Below are 20,901 nucleotides of genomic sequence, written 5' to 3' on the forward strand. Positions count from 1 at the left end.
TGCTGGCTTTGGGTGTGGGGATTTATTTTTTCCTAAATTTCCTGTCATAACTTGCGTTAAAACTTTGCAGAGCCACTTAATTGCCTTCTGCGGTGGTGATGATATGAAATTAGTCTCCCTTCTGATCTTTAGCTATGTTGGTCCAAAGCACCAGCTCATAATTTGCTCTAATCATCAAGTCGTGGAAGATGCGAAGGCAGGGCCGGTGCCTGGTGAATTCACACGGGCTGGGAGTTTCCGCCCTTGCTGTGCCAGAGTCTGGCAGCTGGCAGGTCGGGCTCTGCCACCCTGGGATGGCAATATTGATAATTTCTTTTGGTGCCACTTTGGGGAGTTTTTCATCAACTGCTCTCGATTGTTTCCTCTAGAAAAAGCTGGGAACTACAGCTGTCCGGAAGAAAGGAGGGAAAGCCGAGGTTGTTTTCTGTCTCCCTTCTCAGCCTGCTCTCTCCTCTGAGCATCTCAGAAACATCTTCCACTTCTGTCTGGAGACCTGGAACCAGACTGCTGAAGGCACCTGGAGAGGAAAGGATCCTGTCTCCCATCCCACTTCCCTGGGCTTGCTTCATGTTCTGAACCACTCCAGGGGTTGGGGAGAGGAAGTGGCTGGGTTTTGCCTACCCACCTATGCCAGAAAATCAGAGTTACAAGAAAACAAGCTCCCGATGAACAGAAGAAGGCAGGGCAATATTCTGGGCACAGAGAGGTCCTTTTGCTGCCGAGGGCACAGCGCCCATCATTCCAGTGGCATTAGTGCTTTCCACCTCCACGCAGGAGGTACAGGATATCATGGTATTATTTTTAACCAGGGATATTTAGTGAACTCCTCACGTGCTGCTGGAGGGTCAGATTTATCCCATAGCCTCAGTCCCAGGGGACACTCCCAGTTATTTTTGAACCCATCAGAGCAGCAGAGGAGCAGAGGGATGCAAAGGCTTGGGAGACACAAAGTCTGGGGTTTGTCTGGCCTGTCCCTCTGGTCTGTGCTGCAGAGGCGTGCATGGAGCAGAGCCCCACATGCCTGCCTTGTCATCGCTTCTGTCACCTCGGCTCCCACCATAAAACCCAAAACTTGGGCGAAGCCCCAGGTTTTCCTTTTCTTCTGAGACGATCTTGGACTCCTGCAAGTTTTTATCCTTTTCGACCTACCGCATTGCAAGACTTTTTTTCTTCCCCCCACCCCCCAGTTCAATTTAAACCACAATTTAACCTGTGAACGAGTTTGGCCCTGCTCAGGCAGGTCCCGATGGCCGTGAACATTCCCACGGGCGCCGCGGCGCTGCCGCCGCCGCGGGAGTCCCTCCCACGCCCCGCGGCTCCCCACGCCGCCGCCCCGGGGCTCCCTGCCCTCGCACGGAGCGCATGGCCCCGCTCACACCCGAGGTCCCCGTGTTTGCACTGCAACCTCCCGGTTCTAGCAGCGGGTAACTCATCACACAGCCGCAGCCAAGCGCGCAGCCGCCGGCCCGGCTGGTTTTTGTTCAGCCACTCACTTCGGGGGTAGAGGTGAGGCCAGGGCAGGGGGAAGGAGCTGTTGGAAGCCCTTGTTTTTGTGCTGCTCCAACATCCGTCCCCACGGGCACCGCCACCCGAGGCCGGCACCGGTGCTCAGTTTGGTTCTGCAGAAACAGATGCTGGTGGGGCGAGGGGCGCAAAGCCCCGACTTTTAAATTAGAGGCGCCCTGCCCAAGCCCCGGAGAGAGGCAGAAGGTCTCCCCACAGCCCGCCCTGCGCGACCCCCACCCAGCCCGCAGGGGGTGGCTTCCCCCGCGTGTTTTTAAGGGCAGCGAGGCGAACACGACCCGTGGCTGGAGCTGGCAGCCAGGACAGGCTGGCCCCGGGCTCCGCTCAGGGCTCCGCGCAGCCGGGCGCGCCCGGCCCCGGGGTGACCGCCGGCGGCGCGGGGCCGGGGTGCGCGGCGCCGGGCGGGACCCGCCGGGGCCGGTCCGGAGGAGAAGGCGGCGTGCCCAGCCCCCGGCCGCCTCCCTTCTTCCTTCTCCCTGCGCCTGCCTCCCGCCGGGTCCGTCCCGCCCGGCGCCGCGGAGCGGCAGCGCCCGCCCGGCCGCACCGCGCTCCCCGCGCCCCCCCCGACGGGCGGTTTCAAGTCCCCCCTTCCGAGGTCTCCGCGGCGCCGGCCAATCAGCGCGCGCTGCGCGCCGCGGCCCGCCGCCTTAAAGGGCCCGCGCGCCGCGCGGCGCCGGGGAAGCGGCGCCGCCCGCGGGCCGAGCCGGGCGCGCTCTAGGACCGCGCGCCGCCGCCGCCCGCCCTCCCTGCCCGCCGCGGGAGGCCGCCCGCCGCCTCCGGAGCGGGGCGTGTTGCCGGGAGGCCCCGCCCCCGCCGGGCGCTGATTGGCGGGAGCGGGCGCCCGTCGGCGGCGGGGGCGGCGCCCGGCGCGGCCACGTTCGGGTGCGCGGCCAGCGGCGCGTTGGGCGCAGCGAGCGGCGGCGGGCGCGGGGCGATGGGGGCGCGGCGGCGGCCGGCGCTCTGACAGCCCCCGGCGCTCCCTCGGCGGCGGGCGCAGCGGCTCCGGCGGCAGCGGCGGCTCTCGGCGGCCGCCTCCCTCCTGCTCGGCGCGGACCATGTTCGCCAAAGGGAAGGGCTCGGCGGTGCCCTCGGACGGGCAGGCGCGGGAGAAGTAAGAGCGGCGGCGGCGGGGGGAGCGGGGCGGCGGTGGCGGCGGGCGGCTTTGTGCGGGGCGGGAGCGGGGCTCCTGTTCCTCCTCCGACCCGGCGCTCGGCTGTTGCAGGCTGGCGCTGTACGTCTACGAGTACCTGCTGCACGTCGGCGCCCAGAAGTCTGCGCAGACCTTCCTGTCCGAGGTGAGCCCCGCCGCCCCCCGCGCCCTTTGTGCGCCGCCGCACGCCCGCCCTCCATCTTGCGCGGGGCGGCGGCGGCGCCGGGGGGTCGCCGCGCGTGGGGGCCCACGCCCACCCGCGACCACCCCCCACCCGCGCCGCCCCCCCCTCCCAACCCACCACCCCCCCTCCGTCTTCCTCTTGCCCGCAGATCCGGTGGGAGAAGAACATCACTCTGGGCGAGCCCCCCGGCTTCCTGCACTCCTGGTGGTGGTAAGTGCGGGGGTGTCCCGTCGCGGGTGGGAGCAGCCCCCGGGGGCGGGGGGGTGCGCGCCGGTGGCGCGGGGCCCCACGAGGTGCAGCCCCGGTAGTGGCGTGAGTCAGCAGCGGCGGCGAGCCCCGAACCGCCCCGGCTCCCGCTCCCCGCGGGCGTCGAGGCGCGGCGGAGCCACCCCCGGCCCCGCGGGAACGGCGGGCAGGGCTCCCGCTGGAGAGCTGCCGGGCCAGCCGCAGGCACCGGGCTGTGCCGGTGCCACTGGGCCGCCCAGGGGAGCAGGGCTGGGCGGCTGCGAGGCTGGGAGAAGTCCCTGAAGTCCCACGGGGTGTTATCCCTTCAAGGTGTTGCCTCTTGAAGGCTAGTTTTGCTTCCTTAAGCGCCCAGCATCCCCAGTCCCGACGGTCAGATCCGCGTAGTGTAAAGCTGGGATGCACAGCTGGATCCAGCTGAGGTCCCATCCCAGCTGTGGGCCCCGGGGGCTGGGAAGCCGCTCACTTGCGCTGACCTGGGTGCCCGATCCCTGATGAGTGACTGCTCTTCTCCCATCTCTCCCTGCCGTGCAGCGTGTTTTGGGACCTGTACTGCGCAGCTCCCGAAAGGCGAGACACTTGTGAACATTCGAGTGAAGCCAAAGCCTTTCATGACTACGTGAGTAACAAGTTTCTAATCCTCGCGGTAATTACGGCGTTGGGGAGCTCCGGCGCACCAAGTGCCAACCTAACGTAACTGGCTGGCAAAAAGTGTGGGGTTTTTTTTAACCAGCAATGTTCTGATTTGACTGAACAGTATTTCATAATGTTGCAATTATGTAAATGAGCTCAGATACTTATCTTAAGCACTTAAAGGCATTCGGGCTAGTGGTAGAATTAAGAACTTTTGCATAGCAATGGACAACAAAGCGTTTATATGGCAAGATATTTCATGCTGAGGATACTGTGGTGGTGAGATGTTCCATGCTGAGGGCACCTTGCAGGATGGGTGGGGGTTGGATTTTGGTGGGGAGGAGAAGGGGGAATTCCCCAAACCACTGTTGAATGCCTTAGTTAATATCTCCCTGCCTTTGGCAAGGCTGGGGGCTTCCTTGGTTTCCCGAGTCCTCCCTTGATCCCAGCAAGGGAGAGGTGTTGTCTTGTTGAAGCTGATGGTTGGTTGGTCGTTGTGCATCTTGGCTCTCCATGGTTTGGGTTGCAGAGGTGGCAGCATGACCCAGGGATGGATGGTGCTTCAGGGGTGTCATGCTTGAGTCTGAGGTGTCTCCCAAGGAATCCCTCTTGGGAAGGGGGCATGGCATGCCTGCCTGCCCCACGGGTGTCGGGTGGGCTGCCCACTCTGGTCCCGCACACGGTACCCGCATCCACAGCGTTGGGAGGAATTTGCATCAAAGGATTAGTCACCTGGCTGCGGGCTTGGACCCCAGTCAAGTGTGTTTCAACCTCGTAGCAGGAGCTGGTTTTGTCTGCTCCAGGGAGACTATGGTATGGAAACCATTTTTCCTCCCTTCCCAAGTTTCTCGTTGCCCTGACATGCCTGGCTTGGGATGTGTGAGGGTTTGCTGGTGAGCAGTGCCGGGCGAGCGTCTCGGGGACCTCCACGGCGCTCTCACACGCTGGCACTAGGCACAGTGGTTGCCCTGGGGCACGGGCAGTGTCAGAGAGGCTGGGCTGGCTGCTGAGCTGCCTCTTGTTTCTTCCCACCCTGCTGGGTCTTGGGGGAAGTGTCTGGGTATTTGCTAGGTGGGGTTTGTCTGTCTGTCGGTCCATCCCTGCGGCCGCTGTCTGCATTGCTTGTTTTCACTGGGTCGGATTAAGATGATGAACTCCTGAACCAAGGGTCAGAGCTGATAACCAGCTGCACGTCTAGCAGTTGTTGGCTTCTGCTCGCTTCCGAAATGTTTTGGGGCAAATTGTGGGGGGTTTGGGAGCCCAGATGGGCTCATCAGGAGCAAAGCAAAGGTAGATCTATGGGCAGCAGAGCCACAGGTGAAGATGACATTAGCAAGCAAGACCTGGTAATGCTCCATCCACAGCAGCCTCCTCATTGTGTCTGAGGATTTAGTGTATTTAGAGAAATTAATCTTTTTTTAGCTTGGTAATAATTCTAACAATAGGCCTGAGTGCATTAGATGATTCGCATAAACTTCTTTAATACACGTTGCTTTAAGCTTACAGTAAATAGACACAATCCTGATTGTTTTTAATTCTCAGTGTAATGCAGTTTTCTAACAGCCCCAAGTGCTTTACCTTTTGAGTAACTCCTAAGATTTTTCACTCCCCTGTGCTTTGGCTTGGTGGCACTGGGTTGGTTTCCCCAGGCATGTTTTGGCCCCAAGACAGGGCTTGTGCTTCTCCGTGGCGTGGCTGGTGACGGATGCTCAGGGTACAGTCCCTCTCTGAGGAGTGGTGTTTTCCTGGCACAGAGTGTACTTTGCAGGGCGAGGGACCTGCCTGGCCAAAACTTAAATATTGACCGAAGAACCGAATGATAACCATGGGAGTGTGAATAGAGCCTTGTTTCTCTGCAGCTTCTGGGCAGGCTGCTGGTACCATTGAGCGTGGTAGGCAGTGTCAAACACCAAACCCAGCGACCCATCAGTGGTGCGTGGCAGCTAAAATGGGATATGAGCCCCAAATGGGACTGGATCAGTGAGTCGTGAATTGCTTCATGTGGTGGTTGTGGTTAAAAATATCCCAGTCTAAGTCTTGCCCCAGGTTGGTAGAGTGTTGTATTTACACTTGGCCAGCAGTGGGCAAATTCCATGTGTCCTGCTTGGTGTTTGCCCAAAATATGGTGTGTGTTAACCCAGAGACTGTGTTAGGGTAAGGACAGAAAGAGGGGATGCTTTGGGAGCCTGGCATGTCACTTTCCCAGAGACAGCGCTGGAGGGGTTCTAGCCCAGGGCACAAACCTTTTGGGAAAGGGGAGCAGTTCTCCTTGGTAGCAGGGTGGCATATGCATGGTGTGTCATTTCCACTTTGTTTTTCAGCATAACTGTATGAAAACTGTTAGGAGCAACAGGACAAATTACCGTTTTTCCCCCTCCAGTTTTGAGTGTTTATAAATCTCCGGTGAGAAATTAAAGGAAGGAAATTAAGAAAGTAAGGAGAAATCCCACCACTTTCTTTTTTTTGAGGGGACCCTTGAAAACTGTGGGGTCTTATGAGTGCTTGGAAATACTTCTTTTTACCATTCCACTGAGGTTTTTCTCCCAGGGTGGGACAAAAGCCTGCTGGGACTTTGTAGAAAACTGCTTGTTGGGAGAAGAGTGATGGGAGTGGGAATTCACCTGACACAGGCAGGAGGAATGCTGCTCTGCTCTACCCTTCCGTCTCTGGCAGGTCTGTGCATCTGCTAACACAACTATTGAGCTGTGTTGGTTGGAGGGTTGTTAGTCATCCTCTTCCACCAGTATCCAAAGAGTTTATCCAAGCTAACAACCCCACGAGCACTCACCAACTCCTAAAACTCAACCTGTAGCCATTGATTTAGGTTCCTCCAAGCCCCGTGGCGAGCATGCCAGCGTTCCGGCACGCTCCCGGAGCCGGCGAGCTTGCAACGGGATCGCTCGTCATGACAGGGGATTTCAGCCGCCGCGTTATCTGGGAATTGGCCGATGGCTGGTCGCAGTTGAGCATTTCAACGCCGTGAAAGCCAATACAATTTGAGTTAGCGGTGATGACTGCCAGTTTAAATACCGCAGTGAATTTCTGTCAAAGAGCTAATACATAGAAAGGGGAATTGCAGAAAACTTGATCACCAGAACCACTTCAGTCGATTTTGGCCTCGAGCTACAGAAAATGAACTTAAATCTAGTTGACTGTTGCTACATACTTTTTTTGTGGTATTGCTCTGCCTGCACAGCCAGCTCATGTCAACATGCAGGAGAGAAAATTCAGGGTAGCCTTTAGCTGATGAAGACTTTGACTTCATCATTCCCTAGTTCTGTTTTCCCCCAGTTTCCTCCTGAGAAGGACCTGCACTTGGGAGCATTTGAAAAGCTATTTTCTTTCCAGCACAAGATCTGCCGAGCTGTGGCTTCAACTTGCCATTAACGCAAAGCATTGATTTATTTGTTTTTGTTTTTAACTTTGGAAAGCTGCTGCAGTTCTTTCTAACTTGGGTCTGGAAGGATGCTCTGCAGCAGTGGGGGTGGTTGCTGCTGGAGGTGCAGTGGTTGGACTGGGAAAAGATGGTGTGTTTGGGGCTCTTGTCCTCCTATCTTGGTTGGGGACAGCCAGAGCTCCTCCTTTTTCACCCATCTGAAACAGTTCCCCTTAGAGATATCTTGGGGGGTTCTGAATCTCATGTGGGTGGATGGGTGGATGGATGGATGGAGAATTCAGGCTTGCTGGAGTTAGTGTGCTCAATGGAAACAAGGTAAAGCCCGAGAGGCTGGACGACTTGGGCCTGCTTGCTGTACAGAGATGTCCTAGAGATGGTTCTTCTGTGCTGAATCTGCCAATCACACGCCCACCCAGGTGTGGGACAGGCACCCCATCCCAGCGTCACTACCTGGGTATTCTTGGGCTGCAGGGGAGCATTTCCTTGTCACAGCACCACCTCCTCGCTAGGGTCTGTGTGGCCAACTCATGGCATGGTGCCCTGGCAGGTGACATGGCCTTGTGGGACCCCTGGGAAGGGATGCTCTTCAGGCATGAAGGGTTTGGTGTGTCTCCTCTGCCATGCCAGGGTCTCGTTCCAGGATCAGTGAGGGTTGTAAGGCCTTGTTCAAGGCACCCGTGGCTGTGAGGGTGTGACCAGCAGGTGTGATGATCCATGAGTGCTTCTGTTGAGGTGCTGCTGGTGATGGGTCCATGAGAGCTTCTCCTGTTGTGTGCAGCCAGTGCTGTGTAGGAGAAGAGGTGTTTTTGGGGCAGGTTTAGTGCAGCACAGGGACAGGGGTTGGGAACAGCTTTGTGTGGTCCCTGTGAGCCCCCACAGGCATTGCCTGAGCCCTGGGCATGTGGCTCAGTGGTGGCACTGCTCTCTCCTGTTTCCTTCCATGTGGAGCTGCGCTCCGTGTGGGCTCCATCCAGCTCTGCTCTGCAGGGACAGGGTTCCCTGGTAGGTAACCGGAGAGGGGAGTTTCCTTCAGGAGTGGCAGCTTGCCAAGAGCAGCTGCAAAACTCCACATCACTTAAAAAAAAAAAAATTGCAACAAAAATAAATAAATCCAGATATTCCCTTTCCTGGCAGTGCTGGGTTCGGCCTTCCCTCCCAGTTAAGGGTACTGCTGAGCCTGGGTGTCCTTTAAAGCTTGCTCTTGCTGGAGTACCATGCAAGGGTGGATGAGTTTAATATTATATTTTAAACAACATTGGCTGTCATGACAGAGCAACCTCGGCTTCCACGTTTCCTGCTGCCCAGCAGCAGGACCAGGGCATTGCAGAGCAGCACCTTTCCACGGGTGATGCTCATGGAGAAGGCTCCATTGTGAAACTGGAGGTCAGAGCCCAGAGCTTATGTCTTAGTCTTTGACTGGGGAGCCTAAATATTTATCCTGTTCTGTCCCTAATGAAAACAAATTGTCAACAGTTGTTCAGTAACTGACTAAATTAAAATCTGTAATTAGTCAATTAGATTAAAGAGTTGGCACAACCTGATTGTATCATGCTGGTTAGGTTATTAAGAGAAAGGGTGTGATTTTTAATTACTGAATGCTAATTTTGACGGTTTCAAATAGAAACAGACGTTCCCCCCCTCCACCCCACCCCGAGTGCCTCTGCAAAAGTAAGGCAGGGGATGGATTTTATATCAACAAATGGTGCAAGCACGCAAAGTTTCTCTGGCTCCAGTCCGGGAGGGGGTTCTCCAAAAAAGCCGGGAGCGGGATGGGAGGAGAGGAAGGATTTCTTCAATCCTGCCCGAGGATGGGAAGGCAAGTGGGGGTTTCTGCTTGGGGTGGGGACCCCTGCCTGGCCGGGTGTCGCGGTCTGGCTGCTGCCCGTGGAGGTCCTGCCCTGCTGCCCCATTGCCCACGCCGGTGCGCCCTTGCCCAGCAAGCAGCAGCGAGCCAGACCGGAGTATTTTTTCTTTTCCTTGCTTTGTTTGTTTTGTTTTTTTTTCATAGTATCTTTTTAATCCCCCTCCCCCCAGTGCTTGAGAGGGGCCAGCTTCCAGTGGCAGGCGAAGCCCGCAGCGGGGAGGAGGAGGAGGAGGAGGAAGGCCGCGGTGCGAGCGCGCAGCCCAGCGCCATCCCATTGTCTGCCCCGGCGGCCACGTGGGGAGCGCGCTGGGGCCGGCGGGGGGAGCGCCGGCCCCGGCAGATGCCGGGCTCCGGGCGAGCACAAAGCTCGCAGCCCTGCCCTCCCCGGCCCTCGCAGGAACAAAGAGGGCCAGGGGCCGCCGTGCCAAGCCGTGCCGTGCCGTGGCCGCACGGGCGCTCCTGTCCGGCGGCGGGCGGTGGGGAGGTGTTAGGTCAGGACGCCGTCTGTTGGGTACGAGTGGGACTTTCCTGTCCTCCTGATCATTTCCTTCCTTACCTTGGAAACTTGGATTTTCTCCTACCTTTTGTTCCCTATTTTTCTCTTGTAAAGCTGTCCCTGGTTCTATTGGAAACAGCTGCCGGAGCTGGTCCTGGGGAGCGGGCGGGGGGCTCTGCCTGTTCCTCCTCTCTTGCCGCTCACGCCCCCGTGGCAGAGCTGGCACCGCCGAATGGCACCCGGCTGTGCGGAGCCCTCCCTGGTGGGGGTGCTCGGGGGGAGCTGCTGCAGCCACGTTTGTTCCTGGTTTTCCTTAGGAACAGAGGGGATGGCAGAGGGAGAGCGGTGCAGCACCCAGAGCACCTTGTGTCCAGCCTGGCTGGTGCTGGGATGTGACCTGTGCCTTGTGTCCAGCCTGGCTAATGCTGGGATGTGACCTGTGCCTTGTGTCCAGCCTGGCTGGTGCTGGGATGTGACCTGTGCCTTGTGTCCAGCCTGGCTGGTGCTGGATTGTGACCTGTGCCTTGTGTCCAGCCTGACTGGTGCTGGATTGTGACCTGTGCCTTGTGTCCAGCCTGGCTAATGCTGGGATGTGACCTGTGCCTTGTGTCCAGCCTGGCTGGTGCTGGGATGTGACCTGTGCCTTGTGTCCAGCCTGGCTAATGCTGGATTGTGACCTGTGCCTTGTGTCCAGCCTGGCTGGTGCTGGGATGTGACCTGTGCCTTGTGTCCAGCCTGGCTAGTGCTGGGATGTGACCTGTGCCTTGTGTCCAGCCTGGCTGGTGCTGGGATGTGACCTGTGCCTTGTGTCCAGCCTGGCTAATGCTGGGATGTGACCTGTGCCTTGTGTCCAGCCTGACTGGTGCTGGATTGTGACCTGTGCCTTGTGTCCAGCCTGGCTAATGCTGGGATGTGACCTGTGCCTTGTGTCCAGCCTGGCTGGTGCTGGGATGTGACCTGTGCCTTGTGTCCAGCCTGGCTAGTGCTGGGATGTGACCTGTGCCTTGTGTCCAGCCTGGCTGGTGCTGGATTGTGACCTGTGCCTTGTGTCCAGCCTGGCTGGTGCTGGATTGTGACCTGTGCCTTGTGTCCAGCCTGGCTGGTGCTGGATTGTGACCTGTGCCTTGTGTCCAGCCTGGCTGGTGCTGGGATGTGACCTGTGCCTTGTGTCCAGCCTGGCTGGTGCTGGGATGTGACCTGTGCCTTGTGTCCAGCCTGGCTGGTGCTGGATTGTGACCTGTGCCTTGTGTCCAGCCTGGCTGGTGCTGGGATCTGACCAGCCCTGCCCACTGGAGACAGCATGGGCTGGATCCCCCTGAACATCGCACACCCGCCTTGCCAGCATCCCACTCATGGCTCAGAGAGGCTCCCTGACTTCTGCTGAGGCTTCTGCTCAGCCCACAGGCACATTCCTCCTTATTTCCTGGAATTTTTTCCCTCCAAGTCCTCACCCTGCAGATCCCTGGGGGGACACCCAGGGCTGGGGTCTGAGTAGAAACAGTGCTTTCCTCCAGGCTGGCAGGGAGAAAAAATGTCTTCAAGTAAACAAATACCTCACCTCTGCCTAGGTTTGGGGTTTAGGTTTTTGTTTGGTCTCTCAAAACTCCTGGCCATGGCCACAAGTGCCAAGTTCAGAGCTACAGCTGTGCAGTCAAGGAGGGATTTCCAAAATGCAGGATAGCTTTGGGTGCTGCTACCTGTGTGTGATGGAACCCTGCTGTGCAGCCACCCACTACCACCTCCTCTCATCTCCAGAGCAGTGACACCAATCTCCTGTGCCAGTCAGGGCAAGAGGGGCACCTGGGTGGCTTGAGTAAGATTTGGGTTTGGATGAGAGTGCAGCTCTGTGTGGCAAGACCAGCTTTCCTTTTGTGTTGAGTTTGTGCATTTAATGAATTTTTTTTTAAATTTGGGAAGAGGAGAAATGCTCATTCTCCTGCCTGAGCTTAATGTGGCATGCATGGTGACTGTTAGTATCAAAATTAAACAGAAAACAAATGTACACGTGTGCAATTACATCTGTGGAATATGCACTATTAGATGTACATGTGGATAAAGATAGAGGGGCGTGTGCCTGTGTATTTTGGAGTGGTGGGACAGAGCAGTGCTTTGTGCCTGGCTATCCAATGCCCTCCCACTTGCCTTATTCTTCCTCCTCCATGGCCTTTGCCACTGCCGCCAGTGGTTTTTAGCAAGGTGATTTCCACCTCCGTATTCCCCAGGCTGGGTGGGAGCCTGTGGGATCGGTCTGTCTGTCTGTCTGTCCATCCATGTGTGAGGCTGCGCCTGCTGCCTTAAGATAAAGTCCAAAGGAAGACCTCTGGCTGTGTCTTGAGCTAACATTTTCTTTTTAATTTTTTTTCCTTAATGTTTCTGCATCAACCCTTGAACATTTGATCTGGTGCCTCTCCTCCTGGGGTGCGGCAGCTTTCTGTAGTGAAAATGAGCTCTCACCACCCCTCCTGCCTGCCTCAAACAGGGTCTGGAGTGGGGGGGGGGGGGTGGTTTCCTTCCCATTTTCCCTGGATTTGGGCTGGTCTTTTTTTTACAATCTCTCAAGGCTGAGCTCGCACCTATAATTGGAATTTTTTGGCTACATACTGAAGCAGGGGGATGCACTGCAGCAGCTCTGACTTGCTGGTGGGCATGACCTGCCCAACACAGCTGGGGTGCTGGCATCCCATGGCATTCCCAGCAGGTAAAACAGCCCAGAGCCAGTCCCTCCTACCTGACATGGATTTCCTTCTGTGTCCTACTCCTGTCCCAGCTCCCACCCACACAGCTGTCATCATACTTGGGTACCTGGTCCAGCACTGCCTGGTGCCCACCATGGCAAGTGGCCAGCTGGAGTCTCCTTCCTTCCAGAGCAGCCTTGCTGTGAGGGTGTCCCAAGCCTTGGCTTTGCTTATTTACCCATTTATAGTGACAGTAAGGTGGGAAATGCCCTATTCTCACCCCACGGGTAGCTGGCATTGCCCAGCTGTGTCCCCAGGCAGGTGGCTGCTTCCTGCCCCAGGCAGTGTTTATAACTCAGCCTCCAGGCTGGTTGTTTTGGGCTGTGTTTTTTGCCTTTCTTTTTTTTTTTTTTTTTTTTTTTTTTTTTTTTTTTAGTGAAAAAAAGGCAGAACACCCTGAGGAAGGGGGCAGGGCGCTTCCTTGAAGCACCCTGGTTTGGAGTGGGCAGATAAGGGTGCTGCGTCACACTTGGCTCCTCTGCCCTGCCAAACCCAGCAGAGCGTCCTCCTTGCTCTCCTGCTCTGCCCAGCCCTCACTGGGTGCTGATCCTGTTTTTTGGGGGAAGCCCCATTGGGGTAAGGCAACCTCTAGTGCAGAAGCTGCTTGAACCCCCGCATCTCCCTGCCCACGAGCGATGCTCACAGCAAGAAGGAGGGAGAGGTGGAGAGGTGCTTTTCTCCCCCTTGGCTCCTTTCTGCCAGAGAGCTGTGCAGCTGATGGGATGTAAATCACACCCAGCCTCCCTGTGCCCATCTGCCAGGAGAATGGTGGGCGGGGGTCATGGCTGGTGACAGCTTGGGGTGACTTTCCATCACAGCTTCAGCCCCTCTCCGGTGTCCCTGTGGCTCTGGGAGAGTGCCTGCTCCTCCCTGAGGAACAGAACCTGAGTCTGCCTGTTGGTGCTGGAAACACTTTGGCTGTTGGGGTCTTCCTGAAGACGTGAAGCAGGAGGTGGGTCTGGTTCTGTGAGACCCTGTTGGGGTCTGGTTTGGGGCAGGGACAGCTTTGAAATTCTTGGTCTCATCAGGGGCTTTTGGCATGATGTGCTTTGTGGGATATGGATGTGGGGAGCTCACAAGGAAGCAAATGCTGCTTCACATTGCATGTGGGTCCCTTTAGCCCAGCTCAAGAGCAGTTTTTCATGGAAACCCCAAAACAGATGGTTTTGGTTTATCCTGGGTATTACAGCACCAATAACACCCAGGTGCTTCACACCTTTGCCAGTCTCCGCTGGAGAGAAGGTTCAGGCTGAGGCTCCCAGGGCTAATTTCATTGTTAAAAGCAGATTTACTTGCTTGTCCCAGAGCCCTTCAGGGTGTTGTGGCACATCCTGACAGCTTGTCTGTCCTTACCTGCAGTCATCAAGGAGTTTTCAACATGACTTATATAAAGCCTTTGTACTTGGATTGCTCCACCGTGCTGCACAATGGCTTCTTTGTCATCCTGCCAGCTAATTAATTTTAACTTTTACCGTTGCTCCAGCGCGGTGCCTCATCCGCCTGGTCCATTTGAAGCTTCCACCCCCCCCAACCTTAAGTGTTTTCCAAGCAGTTTGACTTGTTGCTGCTGAGCACTGGAGAATCCAGCTGGCCCCACTGGTGCTCATCTTCTGGAGAAGGAGCTGCCTTCACACTGCTGCTGGAGCTGGGGCTGGTGGAGGAAAAGCCATTAGGAGGCTCAGGTTTTCTCCAGTGGCTTGTTTCTCCTGGCTGGCAGCTGAAGGTCCCCACAGAGAACATCTCTGATGAAAATAACAGGCTCTGGCTCCCTAGCTGGTGATTGGCACCATGAGGCTCTCACAGCCAGAGGTGGAAGCCTTGCCTGCATCTTCAGGACAAAACCCCTCGTGCCTGGGGATGTCTAAGCATGGGGGACTTGGCGATGGTGATTTCTGGAGGGTTGGGGTCTGTTTGGTTGTGCTTTGGAAACTGAGTGCTTTTTCTCTGAGCAAACATGTCCAGCACAGCATTCCTGGTGTAGCAGGGAGCTTACTCCTGGTACCTCCCGAGTGTTCACAGGGGAGCTGAGCATCTCCTTAGAGCTGCCTGGAGGAGGACCAGGAGAGATGTGACCCCAGCTGGGTGTCCCTGCCCTTGGGGTGGGATGAACCAGAGTATTGTCTTTTCTGGGTAGGAGGGATGGAGATGGCCACATGCATAAACATCAGCTGAACTGCAGCCCTGGGGTTTGTGGGAGCAGTGCTGTGTGGCAGGGGGAGTTCCCTCTGCTTGGGATGGGGACAGTGGCAGGTCAGGGAATATGGAATTGCTGCCTTTGTGTTTAATCTGGTTATAAGGATGGCTATTAGAGATAATGAATTTTGCCTGTCCCCACTGTTGTAATACAAGAACCCAACTGTCTTTCAGCACCGCGAAGGTCACTCCTCTTTATTTCTGGTTGTAAATATTGCTGGTTACAGATGTTTGGGGTTGATGGACATGGCTAATTAAGTTTCTCCTGTCAGCTGGTTGGCAGGGTGCAGGGGTGCTGGCATGGAGGTGAGGTCAGAGGGCAGGATCACAGCCAGGCAGCAATACCAGCAGCCACTTAGCATGGTGTGAGCCCATGAGAGCAAAGCTGGGTTTGCACTGAGCCTTGCCCCTCTCTTTATTATGAATTTGGAGCAGGCTGGTGGGAAGACGGTGACTTTCAGGAGCAAGTTTCCATTTTGCTGCTCTCATTTGAGGGGAATTTAAATGAGGACACCTGCTGTCCCCAACCTGACCCGAGGGTGGGAAGAAGGGTGCAGAAACCCTTCTAGTTTTTACCATCAACTATCTTTTACCCCAGCACCAGCAGAGGCTTTTTCTTTCCCACGGAGACTAACATGGAAATAACGGTGTGCTGGCCAGCAGAGCTGACACCCCACATCAGATCAGCTCTGGGAGGGGCTGGGGGCCCCTTTCTGTGGGGCATGGGGCCGGTGCTCATCCTGCCAGGCAGGAACCGTCCGCGTGCGCTGCCTGTGCGCCTGGAACGCAGCACGTGCTGCTGTGCTCCCCGGCTCCCCCCGCGTGCCTGATTTATGCCACTCCACATTTTCTCCTCCTTTCCATGCCTCTTTCTCCTCTCCCTCTTTTTTTTTTTTTTTCTCCGTTGTGCTGCCTGTGCATTGCCTTGCTCTTTTTTTTTTTTTTTTTTTTTTTTCTCCCCTCCCTTATTGCTCACAGGCCTCCCTGTTAGCCCAGTGGGCTGCAAGATTTAGGGCTCCCTGCCTGGTGTGCAGTCTGAGTGGGGTTTTATTCTCCCAGAGGAGGGAACTGTGATCCCCATCACCCCACTGGGGTATGATCCTTGCATGTAGAAGGGGCTGTTTCTATTATTCTGTTTTATGGCCGCGGAGCACAAGTCGTGTATCCCTGTTCTGGATGCTCCTGGCCATGGATTGCAGCAGAACTGGTGAGGTGGCCACGGGTGCCCATCGCCTCCATCCCGACGTCACTGCGCCGGCCATCTGTCCCCTCCTGCGCGGCGCCGGGCTGCCGGCTGCTTGCCGAGGCATCAGGGCTTGCCCAGCGGCTGCGAGGCCACCTGAGGAAAAAAAATTACAGAGAAAAAAAAGTTCCATTTTTGCTTTGTTTGCCCCCATTTCATATGCATAACCTGACTTTTTGTTGCGTTTTGGGGAGGGGTTTTTTTGGGTTTTTTTTAACTCCCCTGCTGCTGTTCCAGGCGCATCAAAAGTTTGCTGGGTCTTGTGTGCATGTGCGGATGCCGAATAATTTTATTAGCTGCCTGGAAGAGAGCCAGCACAGCGTGCACCGTGCAGGAGGTGGCTGCTGGGGTGCCTTCCCTTTTCTTCCCCTTCCCAGCTGGCCCCCCTTTGCCTCTGCTGGTCTCCTGTGGGTTGCATCATCAGCATTACCCCTTCATTTTATTTTTATACATACTTCTTAGGGAGGTTTTTGGTTTGGTTATTTTTTTTTTTTTTTTGCTCCTCAAAGGGTTAAAACCGATGGGGAAGTTCAGCTAGCACTTGCAAGATATGGTTGCCTTAGCAACAGGCCTCCTAATCTGGTAGGTGACCTGAGAGACTGTGGAAGATGCAGGGGTTGGTTTGGCATTTCATTATTTCATGAGGCTGCGGCTCTCCAGCTGGTTCCCTTCCCAGCACCGCCACCGCCGCTGCTCCCCCCGCTGCCGCCCCCGGCATTCCTTGGCCAAGCCCGGAGGGGCCGGCAGCACCGTCGCCTCCCTGGGCACTGCTGGGTCCTGGGAGCTCTTGCTCAGAAAGGGGGAGCGGGCTTCCCGCAGCCCAGGTGATAATTATTCAACTTTAGGATTGTAAAGATGGTTTCCTACCTTGCCATTCCTCCTTTGAAAGGATTTGCCATGGTGGCCCCAGATGAAATCGTCCATGTGGCCCCAAGAGCTAAAGGTGTGCCCATTAGTACTTCCAAACCCTGTGTTTTGGGGTCTGTGGCTCCAGTAACAAACAGATGGGACATGAACAGGGAAGCACAGTGGTTGGAAAAGGTGGTGGAGTTGCGATGCAGCATCCAGCCAGTGTTTTGGGGAAGGTTGGTGGGCTTTGGGAGGAGTGTGGCTGCATTATTGCAGCTGCTCTAGGCTCCTCTGGGCTCACTGGGCCAAGAGGCACAACCAGCACATCCCCAGGGATGGACAGACCAAGACCTGGGCGTTTCAGTGCCTCAGCCATGGCCACCTTGTAGTTTATTTCTTGGAAACATCCTCAAGTTGGCATTTCCCAGCACTGTCCCTTTTCCCTTGCTGTAGTCACTACCCCATGCAAAGCACTGATGATCACCCGCTCGTCCTTGCCAGTGGTAGAGCCCTCTAAATTAAGAAACTGCATCCCAAAACTTCCCTGCCTGATTTGGCCTCACTAAACCTCTGTGCACCATTGGATGGGGGCCCAAACTCCTGCCTGTGCAGTCCGGCACGGGATTCGAATGGATGTTGGTCACACCTGACAATGCCCATCAGCACAGAACTGTTGCATCCTGGTCCAAATAACCATTGAGCTTTTGCCAGGGTGGCCAAGCCACTCTCTGTGCCCAAACCTGGGATGTTTTCCCCCTTGCTGGATGCTGAGTGGTTGTGGAGTGTGGCTCTGCCCTTGCCACCCAACCGGATGGCTGGGCAAGGAGACCCTGAGGGAAGGAAGGTGTCCAAAGGGCTGGGGCCAAGCTCCCTCTGGGTACCCATGGAATAAAAGGGCCAGGATAGCGCCAGGGGCATCCCATTCCCGCAGATCCCAGCGTGCAGACCTCTTTTGTTTTTTCCCCCTCCCACTACTCCACGGCGGCGTCGATGGCAGCTGCCTGTGGACGGACGCCGGGGAGAGCCGCCTTTGTTTACCCGCCTCTCCGGCAGAGTGAGGGCGGGGATGCTCTTGGATCGAGGTGCTGATCTGTCATCTCCAGGTTTTATGCATCCCCAGACAAGAAATCAGTGGTGCAAAGCAGAGACTTTTTGTTACTTATTGCCGAGCTCTGTGCAGAGCGCGGCTGCTGAAAGCAATCTGGTGTCTGCGATGCCCAGATTTATGGTTTCCCAGCCTCATTTGAGGTGTTGGCTTCCACTGGGAAGTAGAAAACCTGGTTTGAGCCATCGGAGTAGGATGAGAGGACCATGGTGTGTAGTGACACTGGATCCCAGGTCTGATCCCTGAGCTGGCAAATGGCCCCAGAGCCTGTCATCACCCTGGGTGGGACAGCATCTCCCTTGCTCCATCTTATCTGATGGAGACAGGAGGACCAATGTCCCATGGAGCTGAAACAGCTCTGCTTTCCCTCTGTGTCTTCTCCACTCAGGACTGGGATGGCAGAGGCAAAGGCTGGAGGGAAGCAAAGGGAGGAAATCCAGGCGAGCCAGCAGAATCCCTAGAAAGCCCTTTTTTTGATCACTTCATCCCTTTTTTTTTCCCCTATCTCTGCTTTGTGAGGCTTTCCAGGATTTGTCCCTCTCGGCGGGGATTTCGGGCGGTCAGCCGGGTCCCCAGGCACGGACAGACGGACAGGCTGCCAATCAGCCGGCACGCACCGTCCTTCCGTGGAGCGCCGTGCTCTGCTGCCAGGGGCTCCTGGGGCTCAAGCATGGGATTATAGATGTGTTGTTTTTTTTTTTTTTAAAGAAAATCAAAAATTCCCAGGGAAAATATATTTAAAAAAAAAAAAAAAAAGCCGTCTCCCCCCCGCCTCCGCCCTGCTGAGAAGCAGCTCTGCGATGGCGGCTGGAAAGCGAAGCCGTAAGTGTTGCGCGTGCCATCTGCTCCGCTTGGATCGCGGGAGCGGCTGGAGCCGGCGCAGCCTCGCGGGAAAGGGGGGCCAGCGCTTTGCAGGGGTAAAGATAGGGTCCCCCTGCCCCGAATTCCTCCCATCTGGGGTCCTCTAGGTCAGTTTGAAGCCCATGCTGGCATGTTTGAGCCCTAGCTCGTGCTGCTTGGAGGTGTCCCATGGATGCAGGATGTGCGCCTCTCCCTCTGTGGGTCATCCAGAGGTGAAGATGGTCGTGGGGTGGGATGAGTTGTGTGGAAGGGAATGGACAGGTTTTGGTGGGTTTAGGAATCTGCAGCTCTGCTGGCTGCCTGAGGTGGAAGCACAGGGTGCTCTGTAGTGTAGGGTGCGTCTCACGGGGACCTCAGGTGTTTGCTGTCAGGAGAGCAGCTCAGCAGGACACATCTGGTCCTCCCAAGGGGGATACTAAAGGAAAACTCCTTCCCCAATAAGGAAAAAGTATATGCTGTCTCTAAAAAGAAAGAAATGTGTCTATTTGTGGGTTTGCTATGGGATCATCTCTGGGTTCCCACACAAGTTCCTCTGCTGGCTCCTCAGCTGGAGCCACCAGAGCAGTTTGGGTTTCTCTCGGCTTTACCAATTTTTACAAAACTGGTATTTTTTTGAGACTCCCCACTGGGTCAAGCTAACAGATAGAGATGGGATGCAAAGGGAACCCAGGCTTTCTCCCTCAAAAGGCAGCCGTGTCCTCAGCAGCTGTGTCTGGGGTTCATGTTGGGTTGTGGGTGGTTGGCTTGTCTAGAGGGTAGCCAAGAGACAAATATTCCCAGGGTGTGTGATACCCAATCTGGGAGATCAGTTTTGACTGCAGGGACAGCAACTGTGGTGCCCTGAACTACCCCTTGGCTTGGCTCCACCAGCAGCAGTTTTGGTCTGTAGATGTTTGTCATATATGGGGTATATATGAGATATATATATATATGTATATATAAATTGCTGATTGGGATTAAACCACACCAAGTACCATATATCTTGTTTACACCTCTGCCCCAGTGGGATGGGGAGGAGATTGGGGGCAGAAGGAGAATGTAAAACCCATGGATTGCAATAAGTGTAGTTTATTAATTGAAATAAAATAGAATAATAGGGATGAAAAGGGACATGATAGAAAGAGAGAAGTAAAACATAGAACAGATAACTGATGCACTACATAATTCCTCACCACCCACTGACTAATGCTCAGCCTGTCCCCGAGCTTCCTGGCCAAATTCCCCCAGTTTATGTACTGGATATGAGATTCTGTGGTATGGAGTAAACCTTTGGCCAGTTTGTGTCAGCTCTCCTGGTCATTCTCCCTCATGGTTTCTTGTGCACGTCCTCACTGGCAGAACATGGGAAGCTGCAAAGTCCTTGACTTGGAGTAAGCACTACTTAGCAACAGCAAAAACACCAGCGTGTTATCAATGCCGTTCTCATAACACAGCACTGTACAGCTACTAGGAAGAAAATTAACTCTATCCCAGACAAAACCAGGACAATGTAATTTTTTTTTTTTTTTATATTAGAGAAGGTTTTCTTGCAGAGCTTGGGAACTTGGAGAGGATGCCTGGTGCTTTCCCCCCCTCTCTTCCCATGCAAATGCAGTTGCTCCTCTTCTCCTGCTGATAGAAAAGAGTGGGTTGAGCGTGTGGAGAAGGGATAATGCTCTCCAAACAAAACCAGAGAGCTTGTGAGGAGAAATGGAAAACTGAGGGAGGGTAGAAATGTTTGAGGAGAGGGCTGCAGAAGGCTTTTGGTCTTGCTGGGCTTTGGGGCAGGGTGGAAGGATCCCAACTCAGTGTTTTCCCACACTTGTTCCCAGTTGGTGAGCACAGTCAGACCTTCACAGGGGCTTCTGGGGTTCAGCACTGGCTGTAGTTAAACCTTGTTAGAGCCTAGCCCTTTCTTGGGGAACCTCTTGGGAGTTCCAGGTCAACCCTATGGAGATGAGTTGGGAAGACACGTCCCCCTCACAATCCCTAGCCCCCAGGAAGCGCTGCCGTGCCCACAGCCTGCTGGCTCTCCAGAGCTGCCCACGGCCTTCAGCCATCCCACCTCACCAGGTGCCACTTGCAGGTGCTGGGCTGACCCCACCTGGGTGCCAGGTGCCCCCCAAAGCCACTCTGTCACTCCTCAGCTGGACAGGAGAGAGGAAATACCATTAAAGGCTCATGGGTCAGATAAGGACAGGGAAGCATCACTCACCAGCCACCGTCACAGGCAAAACTGACTCAACTAGAGTCAAAATTAATTTAATTTATTGCTAATCAAATCAGAAAATGATAATGAGAAATACAAACTAAATCTTAAAAGGTCAAAGGCCTTCCCCCTACCCTTCCCTTCTTTCTGGGCCCAGCTTCACTCCTGGTTTTCTCTCCCTCCTTTCCACCAGTGGCTCCAGGGGAGAGGGAATGGGTGCTGTGGTCAGTTCCTCA

At 55.4% G+C, this 20,901-nt stretch overlaps 1 protein-coding gene across 3 annotated transcripts in view; it reads left to right on the forward strand.

Moving 5' to 3' along the window:
* The first annotated feature begins 2,491 nt into the window (after positions 1–2,491).
* The window catches only part of SSBP3 (single stranded DNA binding protein 3), a 55,440-nt gene continuing 37,030 nt past the window's right edge, over positions 2,492–20,901 (forward strand). For 2 of the 3 annotated variants that reach the window (XM_077785342.1, XM_021541966.3), the window contains exons 1-4: positions 2,492–2,635; positions 2,747–2,819; positions 3,007–3,068; positions 3,636–3,720. In XM_077785342.1, the coding sequence (XP_077641468.1) occupies positions 2,580–2,635; positions 2,747–2,819; positions 3,007–3,068; positions 3,636–3,720 (276 nt within the window). In that variant the 5' untranslated portion in view covers positions 2,492–2,579. Of the gene's footprint in view, positions 2,636–2,746; positions 2,820–3,006; positions 3,069–3,635; positions 3,721–18,419; positions 18,439–20,901 lie in introns of those variants that run through there. The other variant, XM_077785343.1, reaches the window with a different exon arrangement.

Source organism: Lonchura striata, chromosome 9 (assembly GCF_046129695.1).
Source record: "Lonchura striata isolate bLonStr1 chromosome 9, bLonStr1.mat, whole genome shotgun sequence".
In the NCBI taxonomy this organism is placed as follows: domain Eukaryota; kingdom Metazoa; phylum Chordata; class Aves; order Passeriformes; family Estrildidae; genus Lonchura; species Lonchura striata.